This window comes from Phocoena sinus, chromosome 8 (assembly GCF_008692025.1).
Source record: "Phocoena sinus isolate mPhoSin1 chromosome 8, mPhoSin1.pri, whole genome shotgun sequence".
Classification (NCBI taxonomy): domain Eukaryota; kingdom Metazoa; phylum Chordata; class Mammalia; order Artiodactyla; family Phocoenidae; genus Phocoena; species Phocoena sinus.
Window position 1 is genome coordinate 15,506,939 of NC_045770.1, and position 24,191 is coordinate 15,531,129.

A 24,191-nucleotide genomic window follows, 5' to 3' on the forward strand; every position below is an offset into this window, starting at 1 on the left:
TCATTTTAGGAAAACAAAGTACTTAGAAAATACAAAGAGGTTTTTTTAATAAAAGAAAATCACTTATTTTGGAAATTGCTAAATTAATCATTCTGTTGTATTTAAGAAGCTCTTTAATGTGTTCTGGTAATTAGTATTTACTGCCAGATGAATGTCTCCTGGGCATTTTAATTAATGGGTGGCTTGGCCAATTGAGCTTCTGAGGGTAAACCTTCATAAGGGTTTATTTTTATATTTCTCAAGAATAGCTGTCTCTTCAAAGCTCTTTAATTAGACAAGGTTTAGCAGCTAAAGCACATTATTAGAATAATTAGGCCTTGGGTGAAGAGAAATAGTGGGTCAAAGGAGCAGGTACTGTTAGAGAGAATGGCCTCTTCAAGTGGAGCATGGTCCACATCTGATGGACATCCAGTTCTTCAACAGCTTGTATTCACTCCCTGTCCCTAGGTGGGGACCTTGTGTTGTTTGAAATTCATTTGACAGATCTCACCAGAAGCCTAAACATACCAGAGTGTGAGCTCACTTATCACCACCTCTAAACTCCTGTAGAAAGCTGTATCCTAGTCCTTTTAACATCTAAGCTAAAGACTTCTTATTTTCTCTTTCTTTCTACCAGATTGGTGATCTTGGCCATAATAATGATTGTTTTTGAGGGAAATGCTTCAAAGATCTTATGTGTGGGTCATTGATAACTCTAACAATTATAACAACTCCTTTGAGGGGTCTTTCTTAATAATTTAAATAAACTACTTATAACATTGTTGTTAAAATTACTAATGTATTTGGTCTCCAAAGTTTAACGTCCGTCGTGGTCAGAATGTACTTTGAATTATTTGAAAATCTGATATGTGGGTGGATTGTCATTTTGCCCCCTTCTTCAAACCACCCCCACTCCATTTCTTGTCCTAAACTGTTAATCTTGTCAGTCATTACTGGTGCATATGTTTTATCTCAAAGTTCTTCTTTGTGATGAAGAAAAGATACACCTGACTTGTCCCATGGGGGATGGAGATGGTGCCAAAACAATTGGGTAGTATCACTGAAAGTACTATTAAAAAACAAAAAATAATACACTTATATTGTCTAATTTTCCACTTTCCCACTATCTCAGGATGCTTATGATGGCAAATGTGTCTTTTTTCCAGCTAGATCAGTTGATTTAAGGATAGTGCTGATGAGCTATTACAGATTTCAAACAGAGCATACTGTGTCACTGACATTTCTAATGCCATCAGCTGTTGTGATCCGTATATGCTGTCAGATGAAGAACTGGGTTAAGGATATGTATGTCATTGGTTCAGTATAAACCTACTTCTAGAAAAGTGTTATAGAACTTATGACATTGATTATATGTCAATCAATTCCTTTTTAAATATAGAGGATAGCCTGATTTATAGAATTACAAAGTTTATCCCATGTAAATTCTTTTGTTATACCTTAGTTAGTGACATAGCCAATAAAATTATTTCATTTAAAGTGGTAGAAACTCACATGGTTTTCTATTGATGTTATCTGTAAAAATTAATAACATAGTTTTAAAAATATTTGGTAAGCACAGTAAATGCAAATGTAAGGATGCAGGCATATTACTGTGCATTCCAGAGAATAGTCACCAAATAAGTACATTTTTATGTCAAATTGTAAACCTTTGAGAAAGCAGAAGAGATATTAGCCTAAACAGAATCCTATATAAAGCAGGTTTTCCCCTCTCAGCAATGACTAATTTCTGTCTATTCTTTACTAAAGTGATTGATTATTGTGACTCTGCTTTTTGACTCACCCTTTAGCACAGGAAATATTGCTGATACTTATCTTCATGTGCATGTTTGCTGTATAATCTTTTGCAACGGAGATATGCACAGGAAGGTGTTGAGTGTTACGATCCTTGAAGAAAACCATTACGTGCATCCCTCACAGCTCTTCCTTCCTTCCCTTATGGTAGGGCGAGTGTATTCTTATGCATATGTATGTGTAATGGGATTTATACTTAACAAAGTTTGGGTGCTCATTACTAATGAATTTTTATAGATACAAATCAGGACTGTAAGTGTATTGTTTTCCATTTGTTTGTTTTACTTCTTTGACTCATTCATTTGCTGGGCCCACTTGTATCACTCCTTCTGTCTACCTCTTGAAATTATACCACTGTCCCAAAACAAGAACTGACGGTATTCTTCTTCACCGCAGACCACCTGGTGGCCCATGGCAGAATGGCAGAAAAGGAGGCCCGTCGGAAGTTCAAACAGATTGTCGCAGCTGTCTTTTTTTGTCACTGTCGGAATATTGTTCATCGTGATCTAAAAGCTGAAAATTTGCTACTGGATGCCAATCTGAATATCAAAATAGCAGGTGAGAAGTATGCTGAGGATGTGAAATAGGAGTGAAGCAGCTTTTCCTTCAAGGTTCTTAAAGCAAGGGATTATCTGTTTTATCTATTCAGAAAGAAGTATTATAAAAAGGATTTTTGTGTGTGTGTGGCTTGAAAATTAATAAGCTTTCAAAATACATTGATGCTATTTTTTTATGTAGTTTGGGATGCAACTAGGTTGGGAAGAAAGAAGAAAAAGTAATTTTTGAATAAGGAATAAAATATAGAATAAAGTAGTAAAAGAAAAAACTGATAAAATTGTGTGCCTTCTCACCTTCACCTGAGAAGGTTGCTTTGTGTCACTGCTGATATAGAGCATGCTTATTCTTAAGACTGTGGTTTTATGATCATTTAAGAAGAATAGATCTTACAGTGGTTTAAAGGCAGTCCATCTCTTTTTATCCTCAAATTTCATTCATCTGCTCATCTGACAGTGCCTAAAAAAGCACTTTTCACTGCCTCACCCTACTCATACTTCAATTTTAGTAAACTGTCAGCATTTGCCTAACCAATACAAGCTCACCACCTATTGATAGAAGAAAGTGACTGCAGTTTATATAGAAACTATAAATATGAAAATAAACCGTTTTTGTTTTTCTGACAGTTTTTGGTATTGCACTGTATGTCCCTCGTCTTCCAGATAAAAAAGGACTGGAATCTCATACAGAAAACAGAACTTTAGCTAGAATATAACTGTCTTGAAAGGCCTAGGTAAGAAGCAATTCTGAAGATTTCCCTCCTTAACTGGGTGGGAACTGAGAGTTCAAATATATTTTATATTATAGGTCAAAGTACCTCTGTGAACCCTTGTAGGTTGTTGATTCTTCTGACAGTTTCTTTTGTGTACATAACTGCTCACTTTCCAGGCTCTACTTTTACATCCTCGGAGTGTCACCTAGCCTTTTTGTTTATCTAAGTTGGGCTGATTAGAACTTTTATAGTTGTAAGCTCTTTGAGTTCTGTATTTGCTTAGTGCATAGTAGACAGGAATTAGAAGCTTTCTTTATCTTACGTGAAATCATGTTTTTCCTTTGCCCTGACGTCTGGTTTATATTCTCTAAAGCTCTCTAGATGCTGACAGTGCTCACAAGGGTGGGTAGGGTGGAAAGGCCTGACAATTGCAAACCCTCTTTTGTAATTATTCATTGTAGTTTCAATTAAATTAATGGTAATAACACCTACTAAGCTTCACAATCCCTGAAAGTATAATAAAATGTGTTAATTATCTATTGTTGCTGTAACAAATTACCACACACTTAGTGGCTTGAAACAATACAAGTTTATCTTATAGTTCTGGAGGTCAGAAATCTGAAATGAATCCTGTGGGGCTGAAACCAAGGTATTGTTGGAACTGGTTCCATCTGGAGGCTTTGGAGGATTCATCTCCTTGCCTTTTTCAGCTCATGGAGGCCTCCTGCGTTCCTTGGCTCCAGGCCTTACGTCACACTTCCACCTCCTGCTTCCATTGTCACATCTCCCACTTCTAATCTGATCCTCTTACTTCCCTCTTGTAAGGACCCTTGTGATTACGTTGGGCCCTCCTGGATGAACCAGGATGGTCTCTCCAGCTCAAGATCCTTAACCTAACCACATCTGCAAAAGAAGATAACACATCCACAAGTTCCATGGATTAGGACAAGGATGTCTTTGAAGGGCTGCTATTCAGCCTACCACAAATGTTACTGTAGGGTTCTTTGGATTTTTGATTAGGGTAGTGAGTTAAAAGAAGGCCCTCAGGGCTTCCCTGGTGGCGCAGTGGTTGAGAGTCCGTCAGCCGATGCAGGGGACACGGGTTCGTGTCCCGGTCCGGGAAGATCCCACATGCCGCGGAGCGGCTGGGTCCGTGAGCCATGGGCGCTGAGCCTGCACGTCCGGAGCCTGTGCTCCTCAACGGGAGAGGCCACAACAGTGAGAGGCCCGCGTACCACAAAAAAAAAAAAAAAAAAAAAAAAAAGAAGGCCCTCTTTTTCTGCTACAGTCTTAGTCTACCTTCACTGACCAAAGACTAAGAAAAAGTTTTTATGCTTCCTTGGTTCTTGATTTTGAATTTAGAATCATTTTGATTTAGTTAAGGGAAATTTGTACGGCTTTTAGTTTTTGCATTGAGAAGCCAAGTTTAAAAAGCAGGGGTTGGTGATAATTGAATTTAGAAACTCTACTGACAAATATTTGGGTAAGGAGATTTTTAAATACTTTCCTTTGTTAATAGTTAAAAACAAACCCATGCAGTCACAATATGAGTCTCTACCTGTTGGTGTGTAATTACAGACTCCTAGGGGTCCTGACAGCCAGCCTTGGGCTCTCTGTGTATTAATACATATACTTTGTCAAGATTTTTATTTCATTAACCTAAAGTCTGCATTTTTATTATTTGTTTTCAGAACAAAGCAAAGAATAAATGAGCGCCCCTAGCTTTGTGCTCTGCTATAGCATCTGACATTGTCTTTGTTTGCATTCTTTCCTACATGCTGTCATTACTCAGTTTCTCAGTCATTGCCTGAACTTCCCTTCCTACACATAAATTGGATAGAATACCTGTTCTCATCAGCCAGGCCTTCTTTGAACTTAATGGACCAGTGGGAGGAACGCTTCTAGTTGAAGCTGACTACAGCATGACTAATTTTAGAGAGGTAGGTTGGATGGTTCTGATGGGATAAGTTCAGATAAGTAATGAAATCTACTTTTTATTCTGAAAGCTAAAAGTAACTTTCAGATCCCTGATCTTTTCAGTAGTCTTTTTGATGAATTATTATAAATCTCAGTAAGAAAGAACTACTGTATATGAAAGAAACACATGAGAGAGGAAAGAGAGTTTTTTTATTTTATTTAAAATATTGTTAGTCTTAAGCACCTCTTTTTAAAAATCATCGTATATGTTATAGTAGCAAATTAACTTGGAATTAATAAAAATTCAGATCAGGAAATTTAAGGAATTCATGTTTTCCTTATCCAATATTTACCTAGTGGTTTTGATGAAAAGATTACGCATCCTATTCAAAAGTAGATGAATAAGTTGTTCTGGGGATGTTTGTGTTTACAGGAATTTATGTTTACTTTTTGTATGAAGTAATGTGACAATTTACATGTAATACTTGGTACTACTATAAAAATCTAGCTATTATAAAAGCCCATGTTAGCCCTCTTCAAGTGAATATGTGTTCCCAGGACACAAGAGATAAGTTTCAGTTACAGATATTAAAAGATTCAACATCATTCCATTGTTTGAGAGTTTTTGTGATTAAATTCTTACCTATGAATTTTTGTTCTAGTGCTAGTTCTAAAGAGAATGAAGCCCAGGTGAATACTTTGGGTTTTTTTTTTCTGGTTTTAATGCTTTCTTCTTTTTTTTTTTTTTTTTTTTTTTTGCGGTACGTGGGCCTCTCACTGTTGTGGCCTCTCCCGTTGCGGAGCACAGACTCCGGACGCGCAGGCTCAGCGGCCATGGCTCACGGGCCCAGCCGCTCCACAGCATGTGGGATCTTCCCGGACCGGGGCACGAACCCGTGTCCCCTGCATCGGCAGGCGGACTCTCAACCACTGCGCCACCAGGGAAGCCCTAATGCTTTCTTCTTAATGCTAGTCACAAACCTATCTTCTGTAGAACTATTTGAAAGATGTTTCTATCATTAGGAATCCAGCATAAGCATTGATTGTTTTCAGAATAAAGAATTTTATTTCTGAAAGGCACAGTTGCCAAGTCTGGAATGAAGAATTTGTAGTGGCTATCTGTAATCTTCACTGTTCTTAACAAAGGCTTTTTGCTCCGGTATCATGGAATAGAAAAAAGAAGGCTAAGAACATGACTCCCACCCTCAAGAATTTACAGTCTATTTGGGCAGCGAATGCTTAGAGCTTTGAAAAGTTAAATAACACCAAAATTATGCTTTACATATATAAAAAGTACTTTGCAAAGCATTTTCACGTATATCATTTAATTTCAACATATTTGGCATGCAAATATGTCTTGCTTAGAAAACACTAGTTTCCAAAACACCTTTAACTTGCTAAACGTTTGAATTTCTTATAAAGAGCACTCGTGCAAATCGCTTTCATGTAGAGAATTCAACGCTGGGAAAAGAATAGGGTTCTTAGTCTCTAACCTTTCACTTTGTGCCTCAGATGTGTGAGGATCCACAAAGGAGCAGATTCAGGATGGAGGAGGCACAACATGGCTCTCTCAGCACATCGATTGTATCCCTGGGTGACAGCATGGCCGACAGCTACCAAACTGCAGTTTGATACAATAGGAGAGATGTTACAGAGCACATCATGATTCATTATCACGTTAATTGTATAGTCCAGTCACCACAGGAGTTCAGAGGATGGAGAAACCACTTTAGTTTGCAGAATTTCATTAGATTACAGATGCCACGGGGACTGTAAGCATATCCCATTTATTGTACCTGTTGTATAGTAGGTGCTCAATAACTTTGTTGATCTGAACTTTACACAGTGGTGATGAGGACAGAAACACCCTTTTGAGAATATAGCACTTGAGGTGAGTCTTAAAGGATGAATAGAATTCTTTAAGGATAGGTGTCAGGGAGAGAATGCCAGTAGGATTAGTTAGTAAGCAAATGTTAGTAAAGCACCTGCTGTGTGCAGACATTGGGAATACAGCAGCGATTCAAGTAGTCCCTTGGAACTAATGTTCTGATGGGGAAAGATAGACAGTAAACACATAAACAAGCTCTCATAAGGGCTGTGAAAATGGTCATATCGAGTAGTCTGATAGAACGACTTGTGAGAGGATAACGAGGATAGTCAGAGCCTTCCAAACAGAAGGAAGAGCAAGGCAAAGGCCTGCGAGAGGTGAATTCAACATATTTAGGGGGTAAGAGAAAGTTTAGCATGGCTGAGGATAATAAATAAGGCCGGGAGTGGAAAGATGGGATGAGAGAGCTGGCAAGGGCCAGTTCGCCTGGGGACCTGTGCACATGGTGAGGATTTGGGGCTTTATTTTGGTTACAGTGGGAAGCTGAGTTGGAGAAGCATGGGCAGCAGTAGAATGCACACAGCATATCTGCAGAAAAGCTTGGTGAGAGGGAAGGATCGAGGAGTCATGCCTGAGAAGGCAGGAAGGGGAGGTATTTGTACTAAATTGTGAAATTGTTTGAATACCAGGCTTAATAAATCAGATTCAGGGTTGATAAGGAAAAAAGGGTCGGAGTAGGGAGAGGGGACAGGAAGGCAATACGAAGATCAGTTAAAAGGCTGTGAAATGGTAAAATCCTGCATACGGGTGGTGGCAGTGGATGTGGGAAGGAAGAAAAGGGCAACAAACACAAGAGATGTGAGCAGAGGAGGAATTTCTGGGACTGGGTAACCAGTCACATCTCTGGGCCAGGAAGAGGGAACTTCCAGTCAGAGATTTGTTTAGAAATAGAGAAATCAGATTTTCTTATTGATGGATTATATTAAGCTATCAGACTGGTGTTGCCTTATTTTTAATGGTTGATGCACTGCTATTCAAAAGGAATTTTAATTCTTGTCCTTAAAAATTTACTAGAGAAATTTCTGTATTTCTAAAAGATTGCCTAAATGTAGCTGGCTTACTCCCTGAAGCAAAGTTATTTGAAATACTCAGACGTTATGAGAATGTTTTGAAAATTGTGGAAACTTTTTTTTTTTAACCTAAGGAAGTTGGAAACTTTTTTCTTTAAATGTCGACTCCCAGAATGGTCTCCGTGAGATGGTTTCCACTCCGGTGTTATTGTTTTAGTTGGCAATCAGTAGACAGCAAAGATCTGAAGTTCAGCTACAGCAAAGCCAATATTTTGGAAAGAATTTCCACAGTGCATGGATTTGAGGTACTGTGGGAATTTTTGACCTTTAATGCAGTGAGTTCTAGACTACTTCATTTTTTAAAAGTGAGAAACTAAAACATTTGGTAAGTCTATTGACCTTTCACCGCCTGTATGAATATGCTAAGATACAGTCATATCTGTATCTCAAAACGAAGGTTGGAAACCTTGGATTTCTGAGACCCCTTCCATAGTCTGGTGATTGAGAATGTCCCTGACAGGTCACAAAAAGTAGTTACGAATATTCATCGTGTCAATCCCAAATTTTATGTCATTATCCTAACACCCTTTGTTTAGGTAATCTTTCAGTACACCTCCCTGATTGATGGGTAGTAAATTGAGACCCAGAGAGGCCATGTGACTTTCCCAAATTCGGGTCCTAGTAGAGCCTAGGAATCATAACGCCTCACCCTTGTGCTCTCACCCTGAAATGGTATAGGACCCTCAACTAGCAGGGGCTAAGGAACTTTAACGTATATTGACCCTTGGGAAAATGGAGTTGGAAAATTCTCTCTTCTGAATCCTATTCCTAAGACTGGAGCTTTTACAAATGAAAAATTAATGTACCTTCATTAAAAAGGCGTTTCAGGTACACATAATTGACACACATGACACATGAAAAAATGCTCAACATTGCTAATTATTAGAGAAACGCAAATCAAAACTGCAATGAGGTACCACCTCACACCAGTCAGAATGGCCATCATTGAAAAGTCTGCAGATAACCAGTGCTGGAGAGGGTTTGGAGAAAGGGGAACCCTCCTGCACTGTTGGTGGGAATGTAAATTGGTACAGCCACTATGGAAAACAGTGCGGAGGTTCCTCAAAAAACTAAAAATAGAGTTACCATATGATCCAGCAATCTCACTCCTGGGCTTACATCTGGACAAAACTATGATTCGAAAAGATACATGCACTCCACAGGACAGGAATAAAGGCGCAGGCATAGAGAATGGACTTGAGGACATGGAGAGGGGGAAGGGTAAGCTTGGATGAAGTGAGAGGGTGGCATGGACATATATATGCTACCAAATGTAAAATAGATAGCTAGTGGGAGGCAGCCGCATAGCACAGGGAGATCAGCTTGGTGCTTTGTGTCCACCTAGAGGGGTGGGATAGGGAGGGTGGGAGGGAGACGCAAGAGGGAGGAGATATAGGGATATATGTATATGTATAGCTGATTCACTTTGTTATACAGCAGAAACGAACACACCATTGTAAAGCAATTATACTCCAATAAAAATGTTTAAAGAAAAAAGAAAAGATACATGCACCCCAGTGTTCATAGCAGCACTATTTACAATAGCCTAGACGTGGAAGGAACCTAAATGTCCATCGACAGCTGAATGGATAGGAAAGATGTGGTATATATATATATATATATATATATATATATATATATATATATATACTGGAATACTGCTCAGCCATTTAGAAAAAGTAAAATAATGCCATTTTCAGCAACATGGGTGGACCTAGAGATTATCATGCTAAGTGAAGTAAGTCAGAAAGGGGAAGACAAATACCATATGATGTCACTTATATGTGAAATCTAAAATATGACACAAATGAACTTATCTATGAAACAGAAACAGACTCACAGACATAGAGAACAGACTTGTGGTTGCCAAGGGCGAGGGGGCTGAGGGAGGGATGGATTGGGAGTTTGGGATTAGCAGATGAAAACTGTTATATATAAAATGGATAAACAACAAGGTTCTACTGTATAGACAGAGAAGTATATTTGATATCCTGTAATACACCATAATGGAAAAAGAAAAAACAAGAAATAAAGTGAATATAACTATTTAATATTTTTTAAATGACAAGATTTTATTTTATTATTTTATGACTGAATAATATTCCACTGTATACATGTACTACATTTTAAAATCCATTCATCTGTCGATGGACACTGAGGTTGTTTCCATATCTTGGGTATTGTAAATAATGCTGCGATGAACATGAGCATGCAGATGTCTTTTTGAATTAGTGCTTTCATTTTCTTTTCTTTTTTCTTTTTTTTTTTGGCCACGTCACGCGGCTTATGGGATTTTATTTCCCCAACCAGGGATCAAACTTGGGCTCTCAGCACTGAGAGCAAGGAGTCCTAACCACTGAACTGCCAGGGAATTCCCAGTGCTTTCATTTTCTTTAGATCAATACCTAGAAGTGGAATTGCTGGATCATATGGTAGTTCTCTTTTTAATTTTTTGAGGAACTTCTATACTGTTTTTCATAGTGGCTGCACCAGTGAACATTCCCACCAACAGTGCACAAGGGTTCCCTTTTCTCCACACCCTCACCAATATTTGTTACTTCTTGTCTTTTTGGTAAAAGCCATTCTAACAGGTGTTTTGATTTGCATTTCCCTGGTGATTAGTGATGTTAAGCATCTTTTCATGTACCTCTTGGCCATCTGCATGTCTTCTTTGGAAAAATGTCTATTCAGATCTTCTGTCTATTTAAAAAATTGAATTTCTTTTTGCTACTGAGTTGTATGAGTTTTTTATGTATTTTAGATATTAACCCCTCATCAGATACATGATTTGCAAATATTTTCTCCTATTCAGTAGGTTGCCTTTTCATTTTGTTGATAAATATAATTTATAATGAACTTTTAAGTCAATTTTAATAATGTACTAATATAAAATATTTTACTTAAATTACTTCTTTATCATAAATCACATAAAAATGAGAAAGTTATTTTAAAAATTTCTTTCTTGCAAAGTTTTTAGGATAATATATTCCTTTGAAAGAAGTTTGAGAGTCAGAAAAGTTAGAAAATACCGGGTACTTGTACAATTAAATAGGTTAGTTTTCTTAACATTCTAGTCAAAATATGACCTTGATCTTTTTAATCAGATTGAGAGATTCTCTGAGCTCTTGATAGACTCTTTTTCAGGAAAGCCCTCTCCTCTATTATATACCAATTGCCCCTAAACTTTTGCTTAAAACTCAATTTATGCATATAATTATATAGTTAGATGTGTGATTATGTTGTTTGCCCCTTGATGCATTAATGGTCCCCCAGAAACTTGGGGCGTATCCTACTCCTGTTAGTATATTTACACCTTACCTTTTAGGTGGGTTGCTGTTCAGATGTTTCCTCTCATTTGAGTTATGTTTATTCTGTTCTGTTAGGTTTAACCTAAGATGGTATTCTCTTGCCTGCTTAGTTTCTAGGTGACAACTGAGAATCTTATATGTTGATCGTACCTTCTTTTCTCCAAAAGTAGCCTTCTGCTTATCAGACCATATGCCTTAATTTTTAATTTGGAAAATATTATTGTTATACCTATATACTGTATTTCCATTTGGTATCTTTAGTTTCTGTTGAGAAGTTAAGGGGACCTTGATTCATTATGGTCCATAAAAGGCACACTAAAAATTTGTATAGTGTGCTCACCTATCAGGATTAGAAACTTACTTGATTGAATGATTGGACTATTATTTTTCTAAGTGATATGAATCACTTTAGAATCATAGTTGCAATAGTATGCATTAATGTTTTCAAGAATTCCAGTGAATATTGTTTGTAGGTCTTATAGAAAAGGTCTTATTATAACCTTTTCCTTTATACATCTACTCAATACTGAGTTTGATTAAAAGATCCCGTGTTGGCGAGGGGTTTTTGCCTTTCATGAGAAGGGTTGGGGTAGTGCTATCTATGATAGAGTGGAGGGGATTCGTTTATTACCTCATTTAAAAATAGCTGAGTTCAGTGATGCTAACTGCTAAGATATTTTTAAAACTTTGGGGGCAAATACATGTCATTCATTGAAAATACCAATGTAATGCTGCTCCAGCATTTTTGTTTTTAAACTTTCATTTTCCACGGAGGTAGTCATCATGCTGTATGATACACGTTGCTCAGAAGTTGTGGAGGGTCAGGAGATTGCTAAGATTAAGTGATAGCTGTGTAAGAGCCCTGTATATGGTGCAATAGTAGGAGCTGCAACAGAACGGTCCTCTAATACCTAACACATTACCAAGAAGGTACATATGTTCTTTCAACCTCCTGAATATTATCTGTCCCCTCCTCCAATTCTGACCTCCCCTGGTTTCTTAAACTAAACCAAATGCCCCCCTTCCCAAATAAGCTGATTACTTGATTTTTTTTTTTTTTTTCCCATGAAGGAATTTCTCTTGAGTATAAATGCTCAGGCTGTGAGTCAGTAGTTTTTGGCATTACTTCTCTATTAGCTCCTAGTTAGGAAGTTCAGCCAGAGGTTGAAGGGATTGCTAAACACTTTAGGACTTCCCAGACCCATTTTTAAGAGCAAACTAATATTGAGACTCCTGGGAACTTTGAAACTCATCCTTTGTCACTACCAATATTTTGAGATTCATACAGTTGACTCTTGTGTTCAAATCCAAATAAAGCTTTTGGGTCACATGATTTCTAGGCTAGTAATATTGTGTAGGAAAAACAAGGTTAGTTCCTCTTCCGTGTCATGTTCTATCTTAACAGTCCGTATAACGGTCTAAATCCTGTTTATAAAGTGTTCTTTTACAGGTCTTGATCTTTGATTCGTCAAATCATTTCTAGCTAGAATACCTGACAGCTTGTGGCCCACACCCCGTACTTATTAGTCCACTGAGAAGTTAATCAGGGCCCTAAATTATTTCTATTCTTGATCTTTGTCTTTACTTGCAAGTGCAGCATTGGGGTTATGAGTCCTCAGAAGCTTTCAGATTTTAAAACAGGAAGGGGGCTTCCCTGGTGGCGCAGTGGTTGAGAGTCCGCCTGCCAGTGCAGGGGATACGGGTTCGTGCCCCGGTCCGGGAAGATCCCACATGCCGCGGAGCGGCTGGGCCCATGAGCCGTGGCCGCTGAGCCTGCGTGTCCAGAGCCTGTGCTCCGCAACGGGAGAAGCCACAACAGTGAGAGGCCCGCGTACCGCAAAAACAAAACAAAACAAAAAAACCAGGAAGGATCTTGTCTCGGTATTTTCTGGTGAGGTGGTTTATTTAGGATAAGTAATTATTTTCCCACTTCATGTTTTTCCTCTGCCCCGTACTTCCAAGCTTACTTATCACAACAAGGAAGTGAAATGAAGCACAAGTTACTCCTGAAGGGGTTGGCTGCCACTTGTAGCTATACTACTGTACTACCTTCACAGACACTGTGAACATTTGGAACTGGCTGCAGGCTGCGCCTAGTCTGTTATATCTGCTTCGGGTTGCTCCTTGGTCAGCCAAAAAAGAAGTCAAGGATATTACTCTGAGGTGGTGGACCAAGTAAGAAAACTTCCTCTTGCAGTTGTCCTGATTTTTAAATTCGTGCCACCCGTCCCCTCTTTCCCCTTGCCACATAGACATACCCAGTTGTTGATATACTTAACTTTTAGGGCTACAGTATCACTGCCGTGTATAGCCCCAGCCTCCTGATCTTGCCTAGAACAAAGGATTTCAAGTCTCAAAATGGATAGTAAAGCTCTGGTATTTAAACCATCCCTAGAAGACAGACATATGGTTCCAATTAGTCTGCTGCTCTGTATTAAGGGGATGTAAGATACCATTCTAGCCTGCAGACAAATGCTAACCAACCAGGGTGTTGGGGGTTGGAAAAGAGACCTAACAAATTATGTTAGGAGCCACTTATGAGTGGAGAAATAAATGACCATAGGCCACATGAAGAGAACAACTCCACCCATATGGCTTCTGTTGTGTGGGTGTGAGTATTCACTTCAACCAGTTTCTTCTCTTGTTTCTCCCTTTCCTTCTGTAACTCTTTAGAATATTCATCATTTTAATGTTGATTCTGTAGGTCATAATTTTTTTCCTGTTGCCAATAAATAAAGAGGAAGGGATATAAAGTATCTTTATGGCATCTTTGTACCTGAGAATTTTCTGAAACTAACTGCTCAGTGTTTTAGTTCTTATTATTCAAGTCTTTATTTTTAAAACAAAAATTTTTAATACAGAATAATAAAGCAATAATATAAGCATACTATAGGAAATTTAAAGAACAACAAAAGATTTTTAAGTACTCAAACTGGAATCTCACCTCCAAAACTTACCATTTTGAACGCATTTCTTTTTTTTCTATGCATGCTTTTTTATAATTATAGTCACTGTATGTACAATTTTACGTGTAGTTTTTTATCCTTTATGGTATGTCAAATATTTTCCCTACGCTGTTCCATGTAATCATTTTTAATGATTGCATATCAAATAGATATAATATAATTTACTTAGTCTGTCCCATATTGTTGTAAGAGCACAGAAATTCTTGATAGGGCTGTGGTGTTTACTCCCTGCCTTCCTTTCTTTGACATTATCAGTACACTTCAAAACTACAGAGTTTATATACTTATCATTTTGAACACGCACTGAATCTGTTCTCTTCTTTGCCTTAAGTTTCTATGTTATTTTTGTTGTTCTTGTTCTCTGTTTTTATTCTTGTGGACGTTGCCCTGCTTCTGCGTTTCCCTTTGTACTGCACCAGCGTTCTCCAACCTTCGCCTTGTGATGCCGCCGTGTGAGCTTGTGATGCCGTAGTTTATTTTCCTTGTGCCCCCTGGTTAGAACCATCCTGGGCCGACATGAGCTGGGGCCATGCAGCACTTTAGTATTCCTTAGGACGGCAGTTCTGGAAAGCTAAAAGAAAATAGTGACTGAATACAGAGTGCCTGAGGTGATAAAGACATGTTTAGGCTCTGTCCGTCCACTGGCTTCTTACGTCTGGGATTTGAATAATTAAAATGTTATAAGCAGAAAAAAAATATCTTCTAGTTAGGGGAGAGTTAAGATTATTTATCAGAAAGATTTGCCAAGATTAGGTTAACTCTCAGTTACCTACGTGTTGTTTTTTTTGTTTGGTTTTGTTCTGTTTTTTACTATCCCATTTTTTGGAGTTTTTTCCCTCCCCTCTCTTCTGGCCGTCCATGTTTTTTGATTCGCTAGTATATCAAGCCTGTTTATCTTAAGTTAGACATACGGAAGGAAAAGAAGGAAAATCTAAGTCTCTTCAGTGTCGTTCTTTGATAGCAGCTCTTGTTCAGTTAGGGGAGACAGTGACAGTATAGACAAAAATTGATTTTTAAACTATGAGTAAGGCATCTTAGTCCATTCGGGCTGCAATAATAAAATACCACTGACTAGGTGGCTCATAAACAACAGAAGTTTATTGCTCACAGTTCCAGGCTGGGAGGTCTAAGCTCAAGGCACCAGCATGACTGCCTTCTGGTGAAGGCCCTCTTCCTGGTTCATAGCTAGAGCCTGCTCAGTGTGTCCACACATGGTGGCAGGGGCTAGAGGTCTCTCTGGAACCTCCTTTATTAGGCACTAATCCCACTCATGAGGGTTCCACCCTCATGACCTAATCGATTCCCAAAGCTCCCACGTTCTAATACCATCACCTTGGGAATTAGGATTTCTACATGTGAATTTTGAGGGCACATTCAGACCATTACATAATGTATGCCATCTTTGTCTCTTAATATGAGTTACTGAGAAGTAGTTATTTTATTAGTATAACACTAATACTAATATTTTTAATGAAGTGAACTGCTTATCATTTATACCTAATTGCTGTTATATTATGACAGCAATTATATATCATTAAAATATTTACTACTTTTAACTTGTTTTTAACTACAACTCTAAACTCTATCATTATATATCACATCTTCTTAGTTTGCTCTTCTTCAAATAGGATTATTGCTGTGTTCAACAAAAACTTCACTGGATTCCTGTTTCAGCAAGTAACTCCCAGTTCCTACCCTCTTAGCTGTTCTCTAAGGGCAGCTCTGAGTTCTCATACCTTTATCCCTTTTTATTTTTTATTATTAATTTTTTGATGTGGATCATTTTTAAAAATTTATTTATTTTTGGCTGCATTGGGTCTTCATTGCTGTGCGTGGGCTTTCTCTAGTTGCAGTGAGCGGGGCTACTCTTCGTTGCAGTGTGCAGGCTTCTTATTGCGGTGGTTTCTCTTGTTGCGGAGCAGGGGCTCTAGGCGTGCGGGCTTCAGTAGTTGTGGCGCAGTTATTTCTGTCTAGTATTCCATGACAGAAGTATACCACAAGTTATTTTTCCATTTTATCCATTGATGGATATTTGGATTGCTTTTAGTTTGTAGCTCTTACTAACAATTGCGATGAACATTGCATTCTTAAACATTAATGTGCATCCTTAATTAAACATTAATGAAGAGTATAAACTGAGGAGTAAAGTTGCTAGGTTGTACTGTATGTCTGTTTTCAGATTTTACTGGGTGATGCTAAACTGGTGTGTCAGTTTGTGTGAGGGTTCCCATTCCTGCATGTCTTCACCAGTGCTGTGTATTCTTTTTAAAATTTGTTATTGGAGTATAGTTGATTTACAATGCTGTGTTAGTTTCAGGTGTACAGCAAAGTGAATCAACTATACATATACACATATCCACTCCCCTTCAGATTCGTTTCCCATATTGGCCATTACAGAGCATTGAGTAGAGTTCCCTGTGCTATACAGTAGGTCCCTATTAGCTGTCCACTTCTATATAGTAGTGTGTAGTGCTGGGTATTATTACACATTATAATTTTTGTCAGTTTGGTGAGTGTGTAATGGTTATCTCATTGTGGTTTTAGTTTTTATTTTGTCTTTAATAATGAGATTGAACTCCTTTTCATGTCTTTGGCCTTTTTTGTGAAGTGTCTGCTTAAGTAAGTCCTTTTGCCCATTTTTCTACTGGGTTGTCTGTCTTGCTGATTTATAGGAGTTTTGTTTCAGTAATGATATGAGTCTTTTGTCTTATTTATTTATTTATTTATTTATTTTTGCGGTACATGGGCCGCTCACTGTTGTGGCCTCTCCCGTTGCGGAGCACAGGCTCCAGACGCACAGGCTCAGGGGCCATGGCTCACGGGCCCAGCTGCTCCGCGGCATGTGGGATCTTCCTGGACCGGGGCACGAACCCGCGTCACCTGCATTGGCAGGCAGACTCTCAACCACTGTGCCGCCACGGAAGCCCAAGTCTTTTGTTTTATGGGCTACAAATAACTTCTCTCATTTCGTGATTTCTCATTTCACTCTCTCTTTCAATGAATAGACAGTATAATTTTGTTATGAGCAAGACAACTTTATTTTTTAAATTTTATTTATTTATTTTTATACAGCAGGTTCTTATTAGTTATCTGTTTTATACATATTAGTGTGTATATGTCAATCCCGATATCCCAATTCTTCCCACCCCCACCCTGCTTTCCCCCCTTGGTGTCTGTACGTTTGTTCTCTATGTCTGTGTCTCTATTTCTGCCTTGCAAACGGGTTCATCTGTACTATTTTTCTAGATTCTACATATATGTGTTAATATACGATATTTGTTTTTCTCTTTCTGACTTACTTCACTCTGTATGACAGTCTCTAGGTCCATGCACGTCTCTAAAAATGACCCAATTTCGTTCCTTTTTATGGCTGAGTAATATTCCATTGTGTATATGTGCCACATCTTATTTATCCATTCGTCTGTTGATGGACATTTAGGTTGCTTCCATGACCTGACTGTTGTAAATAGTGCTGCTATGAACATTGGGGTGCATGTGTCTGTTTGAATTATGGTTTTCTCTCTGAGTATATGCCCAGTAGTGGGATTGCTGGGTCATATGGTAGTTCTGTTTTTAGTTTTTTAAGGACCCTCCATACTGTTCTCCATAGTGGCTGTATCAATTTACATTCCCACCAGCAGTGCAAAAGGGTTCCCTTTTCTCCACACCCTCTCCAGCATTTGTTGTTTGTAGACTTTCTGATGATGCCCATTCTGACTGCTGTGAGGTGATGCCTCATTGTGGTTTTGATGTGCATTTCTCTAATGATCAGTGATGTTGAGCAGCTTCTCATGTGCTTCCTGGCCTAGACATTTTAGTATAAGTTTAATGTAACCAAATTTACCATCCTTTCCTTTATGATTTGTGCCTTTTGTGTCTTGTTTAAGAAATTCTTCCATCCCCTGAGGCTATAAACATAGTCTCCTTTATTGTTTTATAAAAAACTTTGTAGTTTTACCTTTTACATTGTCTGTGATCCACCTGGAATTAATTTTATGATATGATGTGAGGAAGGTGTCCTATTTAATTTTTTCCCATATGGAAAAGCAGATGTACATATGCCATTTACTGAGAAATTCATCCTTTCCTCAGTGATATACAGTGCCTACTCTTCTTTTCAGTGCACTGTTTTTAAAGCAACTTGTAAGAAGCAGTATGTCTCAAGCCCTGTATGCCTTTGGGAATTACATAGGCAAAACAAAGGGTTGGCAGTCAAGAAGAAGATGAAAAACAGTAGAATATAATAACTAAGGAATTTGGAAGTTGTATAAAAATAGTTGTGGGATGTACATTTACCTAAATATAAACATATACCTGATGCTGAAAGCACAGTGTGGATGTGGGCTTTGAGGGCATCCAGGCTGGAATTATAGGCTGGGCCTTGTTCTTAGTAAGTTTTGGGGTTTGCTTAAACTTTAAATTTGAACATGTTACTTAATGACCCTCACTTGCCCAGACGTAAAACAAAAATAACGCTCATCTCAATGAGATAATAAATACATGGTACCAAAACACAGCACTTGACAGAGTGTCCCTTGAAAAATGGCTTTTTATTCCACAGAATTCAAAGTGCTGCACAGATGGGAAAACTGTGGCACTGAGACGAAGCAGGGCAGCCCGGTATACTTGGCTCTCCAGGGTCCGTGCCACTCATCTGCGTGGCCACATTGCTCGTTTCTAAGTACCCTGAACAAATTTACTCATAGTTCAGAATTATTATTTATTGGTTGTCATCCGACTTAGTAAGAAAGGCCTTATTTTATTCGTAGTGTGACATTCTGGATGATTCATAATGAATCTAGGTTATGTTCTTAGTTCATTCCTATGACTTAGCATTAAGACAGATTAACTAACAAAAATTCTCAGGGGAAATTATACCACTTCTAGTCTCGAGTCATTACATGTGATATAGTTTTCCCTCAGATAAAAGTTGCATAGTGCTTGGATGACATTATATGGATGCTGCAGACCACCTTTTCCTTCTTTGAAATGTTTTTCTCCTCTCTCAGCTTTCTTATTATAATGATATATTTCTCTCTCCCTTTTGCTCCTTTTTCTTTCTATTCCTGCACCTATAGCATAGGAAGTACCTATGGGTGTTTCCTAAGCCTTGATTCCCAGCCATCCTTCTTTCTCCACTTATTCTTTCAAAAAACTTTTATCCGTTCATTACTACAACTCATTTCATCAGAACATCTTCACTTGAATTTCTTCTCACCTTCTTAAACTCAATCCATGACCAAAAAAAATTTTTTTCTTCCCAAATCAACTACTCTGTACTTTTCACTCCTTTTCATCCCATGTATTATTATCTGTCCTCAAGTACTGTCCAGTCTTTTTTCAAAATAATTTTTGAGTTGTCTTTCTCATTTTCACTGTTTCTACTTTCTCACAGGCCTTCCACTTCACGTCACACTTAATCTAGTCTTGCTTTCAGGTTAATTTTACTGCATCTGCCCGTACCAGAAGTTCTAACGACTCATCACTGTAAGAGTGGTTCTCAAACCTCTTTGGAAAGAGTTGTTTTATCTGTTTACATTCAGTTGTCTAAATTATTTCCAGGAGATCCAGTAGGTCTGAAGTAAGGTTTGTGGATCACTCTAAATACATTGGTGATTCTGATGTATACACAGGGTTGAAAATCAATGGTTGGAAGAGGACAGGGGATGGGATGGGTAGTGCTTATGATTAGACGTAATTATTAAGATAGCAGTTTTCTATTTGGGTGGTGGGTTCAGGGGTGCTTACTGCATAACGAAAAATAAGTAACTACTTCTAAAAGAAAGCATAGGGGTAAATCTTTGTGACCTTGGGTTAGGCAGTGATTTCTCAGATATGACACCGAGAGCATAAGTTACAAAAGAAAATCTAGATAAGTTGGACTTCATCAAAATTGAAAACTTTTGTGCATCAAAGGACACTATCAAGAAAGTGAACAGGGCTTCCTTGGTGGCGCAGTGGTTGAGAATCTGCCTGCTAACGCAGGGGACATGGGTTCGAGCCCTGGTCTGGGAGGATCCCACATGCCGCGGAGCAACTAGGCCCGTGAGCCACAACTGCTGAGCCTGCGCGTCTGGAGCCTGTGCTCCACAACAAGAGAGGCTGCGATAGTGAGAGGCCCGCGCACCACGATGAAGAGTGGCCCCCGCTTGCCACAACTAGAGAAAGCCCTCGCACAGAAATGAAGACCTAACACAGCAAAAATAAATTAATTAATAAACTCCTACCCCCAACATCTTCTTAAAAAAAAAAAGAAAGTGAACAGATAATCCACGGAATGGGAGAAAATATTTGCAAATCATATCAACGGACTTGTATCCAGGGAATATAAAAAACTCTTACAACTCAATAATAGAAAGTTAACCCAATTTAAAAATGGGCAAAAGATTTGAATAGACATTTGTCCAAAGAAGATATACAAATGGCCAATTAGCACATGAAATGATGCTCGACATCATTAGCCATCAGGGAAATGCAAATTAAAACCAATCCCCCACCCAGGATAGCTGTAATTTAAAAAATATAAAAAGATAGTAATAAGTGTTGGGAAGGGGCTTCCCTGGTGGCACAGTGGTTAAGAATCTGCCTGCCAACACAGGGGACACAGGTTTGAGCCCTGGTCCAGGAAGATCCCACATGCCTCGGAGCAACTAAGCCCATGCGCCACAGCTACTGAGCCTGTGCTCTAGAGTACGCGCGCCACAGCTACTGAAGCCCGCAGGCCTAGAGCCTGTGCTCCGCAACAAGAGAATCCACCACAATGAGAAGCCCGCACACCTCAACGAAGAGTAACCCCCGCTTACCACAACTAGAGAAAGCTCGCGTGCAGCGATGAAGACCCAATGCAGCCAAAAATTAAAAAAAAAAAAAGTGTTGGGAAGGATGTGGATAAATTGGAACTCTTGTACATTGTTGATGGGAATGTAAAGTGTTGCAGCCACTTCAGATAAGGGTTTGTGCAGTTCCTGAGAAGACCAAACATGGAGTTACCATATGACTCAGCAGTTCCACTACTAGGTATATACCCAAGAGAAATGAAAACACATCCACAAAAAAAACTTACGTGAATGTTCATAGCAACATTATTCATAGTACCAAAAAAAAAAAAAAAAAAGAATCAACCTAAATACCCATCAGCTGATGAATGGATACATAAAATGTGGTGTGTTCCTTACCATGGAATATTATTCAGCAATTAAAAAAAGAATGAACTAGTGATAGATGCTACAATGTGTATGAACCTTGAAACACTATGCTGATTGAAAGAAGCCAGTCACAAAAGACCACATATTGTGTGATTCCTTTTATATGAAATGTCCAGAATAGTCAAATCCATAGAGACAGAAAGTTGATTAGTGATTGTCTAGGGCGGAGGCATTGGTGGGAGAGTTGAGGGGGGAGAAATGGAGAGTGACTGCTATGGTACAGGGTTTCTTTTTAGGTTGATGAAAATGTTCTAAAATTGATTGAGGTAATGGTGTACAACTCTTGAATACACTAAAAACCACGCAAGTACACTTTAAATGGGTCGGATTTTATATAATAAGGCTGTAGAAAAAGAGTCTAAATATAAATAAAAGCAGGCCTCATGTGGAGCAATGGTGAGAATGTGCCAGGAACCAAAGATTATAATTAATTCATAATCAAATTCTTTGTATCTGAAATCTAATAACATTTGTAAATTTGGGGAAAACAGAGAAAAGGAAAGAAAGAAAAGTCCACATGGTGGAATCTAGGGTCCTTGTTCTATCACTTAAAGCTATATTTTTGTCTGGCCTGTTGCTACTGTGTGATGGTTATTTTTTGCCATATGCCTCTGGTGAACCCTACGCCATACCCAGGGCAGTTTCTTTACTGTTGCTTCAACTTAGCACGCTAGTTCCAAGCGATCTGCCTTTACTCTGCTTTTGCCCAGCCACCACTTAGAAAACCCTTTCCATATCCCCCTCTGCTTCTCTAGCTCCAATCCACTCAGCTTGAGTTCTGCTTTCTTTCTGAGTCCTTCCATAGGAACATATCTTTTCTGCCTTTGGTTCTTTCATAGGAACCAACACATTGCTCTACTGATTGGAAGGGTTCCAGAAATACATGTTAAATACATGAGTGAAGATAATGGAGGAACTTGGAGACCGTGAAAGAGACATTAGGAATAAGAAGCTTTAGTAAAGACTGAAAGACATTTGGCTAAGCTCCTGAGCCAAAAGAAGATGAACAAGTCCATTCCGACAAGTGTCATAGCAAGCATGGCAAAATAAATTTTGCTTAAATGTGCAACACTTTAGGGTTAGGAGTAAGAAACAATACTTGGAATGATTAGAGGAGACCCCATGACAGGTTTACAAGACTAAAGGGTTTTTGCTTTCTGTAATAGGAAACAGGAGTGAGCTGCTGGTGGGGGGTTCTCGTTGAATCTTACTGAAATCTTGCTGTCGGTCATTGGGTCTAGCTGTTGAGGGCAGCTGTGTGGCTGTAACATGCTCTGGAAGCAGGTGTTTCCCCCGATGTGGCATCTCTAGATGTCAGGCCCTGATCATGTCATTCATTCCTGCACACTCATGTCTCATATAAACACCTAATAGCAATCTAAGCCTATAACCATCGCTGAAGATGGTTTCCTTTAATATTGTTTCCTTTGTAAAGGTTTCCTGTTTGGTAGACTAAAAAACAAGCTCTTGCCATTAAGTCTGTGCCTCCTCCTGCCTGACAGAGTAAAATCATAGAAAGGTTACTAATTGTAGATAGAGCATTCATTGTTCAAAATGACAGATTTCCTATGTACTTTAAGCTGCTTATTAGGAAGTTTTAAAATCAAGTGGTTTTAATTCACTGCCTGCCCTGTTGCATTCTCCATTCAAAACACAAGCAGAATACTCCATGACTCTTCTGGACTTTGCTATCCAGTCACACCAGTGTCAGAGTCCATTAGTTATTACAGACTCCATCAGCACGTCTTCCTCGCTGTGCAGAGAAGGCTAGTCGTGGGAAAGGACCTGGTGAAGGTCTTTGCCAACCAATTAAAAGATATATCAAGAGCCCTCTTTCTGGATAATTCCCAAAGATACCTGCTCTGCTGAATCTCATTTGTTGGGATTTTTAGCAACCTATCGCCAGTCTCTTAAGAAAAACAGGTGTCAGTGCATGCAGACTTGAACTTATAAATTAAAAGTACTGGGTTTCAAAAGTTGTAGGTTAGTTGGTAGGGCTTTAATTGCAGTTGCATTCATAATTAACATTTGTTAAGTGCCTACTGTGTTTAAATTAAACAGTATGCTAGGTAATGTGAGAGAGTCAGAGATGAAACAGGTATTTTTAAGGAACTAGGGAGAGATGGGGTAGACCTCTACTAGAGAGAGAGGATATTTTTAAGGAGCTAGAAGAATAGGATATTTATATATGTAAATACCCAAAATAAAGGAGGAATACAAAGTAATAAGGGAGTGCAGAGATAGTAGGTGGAGGACATTTCTTACAGGAGATTCAGGAAGACTTGGCAGAAGAGGCATTTATCTTGCATTGATGAATGAGAGTATTGGATTTCTCTCCTTGAAGTAGCTATAGTGATTTTGATGATGGCTCTGACCTCTAAGCCCCTTGTGATCATTAAGTTTTTTACAACCTTAGGAGGGCTGGCTGGGAGGTAGAGGCTCTAGTAGCTGGCCAGCTGCCAGTCAGTATGAAAAGGCTCCAGTAGCCAGGAGGTGACAAGAGGATTGGCCCAGTGATTTTATTGCAGTTTTATTGCAGTTTAATTTAGTGACCCTTTCTTGAGTCCCTGCTATGTATGAAAACACTGTGTGGAGACTAAGATAAATAAAACGATATCCCTCCCATTTACTAACTAGTGGAGGGTATAAACACATAATACAACTAAGTATAGCATGAGGCAGAGTTGTAATTGGGCTGTAGAGGTATAAGCAAAGGGCCATGGAAGCAGAGAGGAGGAAGCCACTGGCATGGTATTTTGTGGTGGGAGTCAGTTAAGAC

At 38.7% G+C, this 24,191-nt stretch overlaps 1 protein-coding gene across 1 annotated transcript in view; it reads left to right on the plus strand.

Annotated features, from left to right (window-relative positions):
* The window catches only part of SIK3 (SIK family kinase 3), a 256,996-nt gene that overhangs the window by 179,449 nt on the left and 53,356 nt on the right, over positions 1-24,191 (plus strand). The window contains 1 exon segment of the mRNA XM_032640277.1: positions 2,188-2,349. Coding sequence (XP_032496168.1) covers positions 2,188-2,349 — 162 coding nt within the window.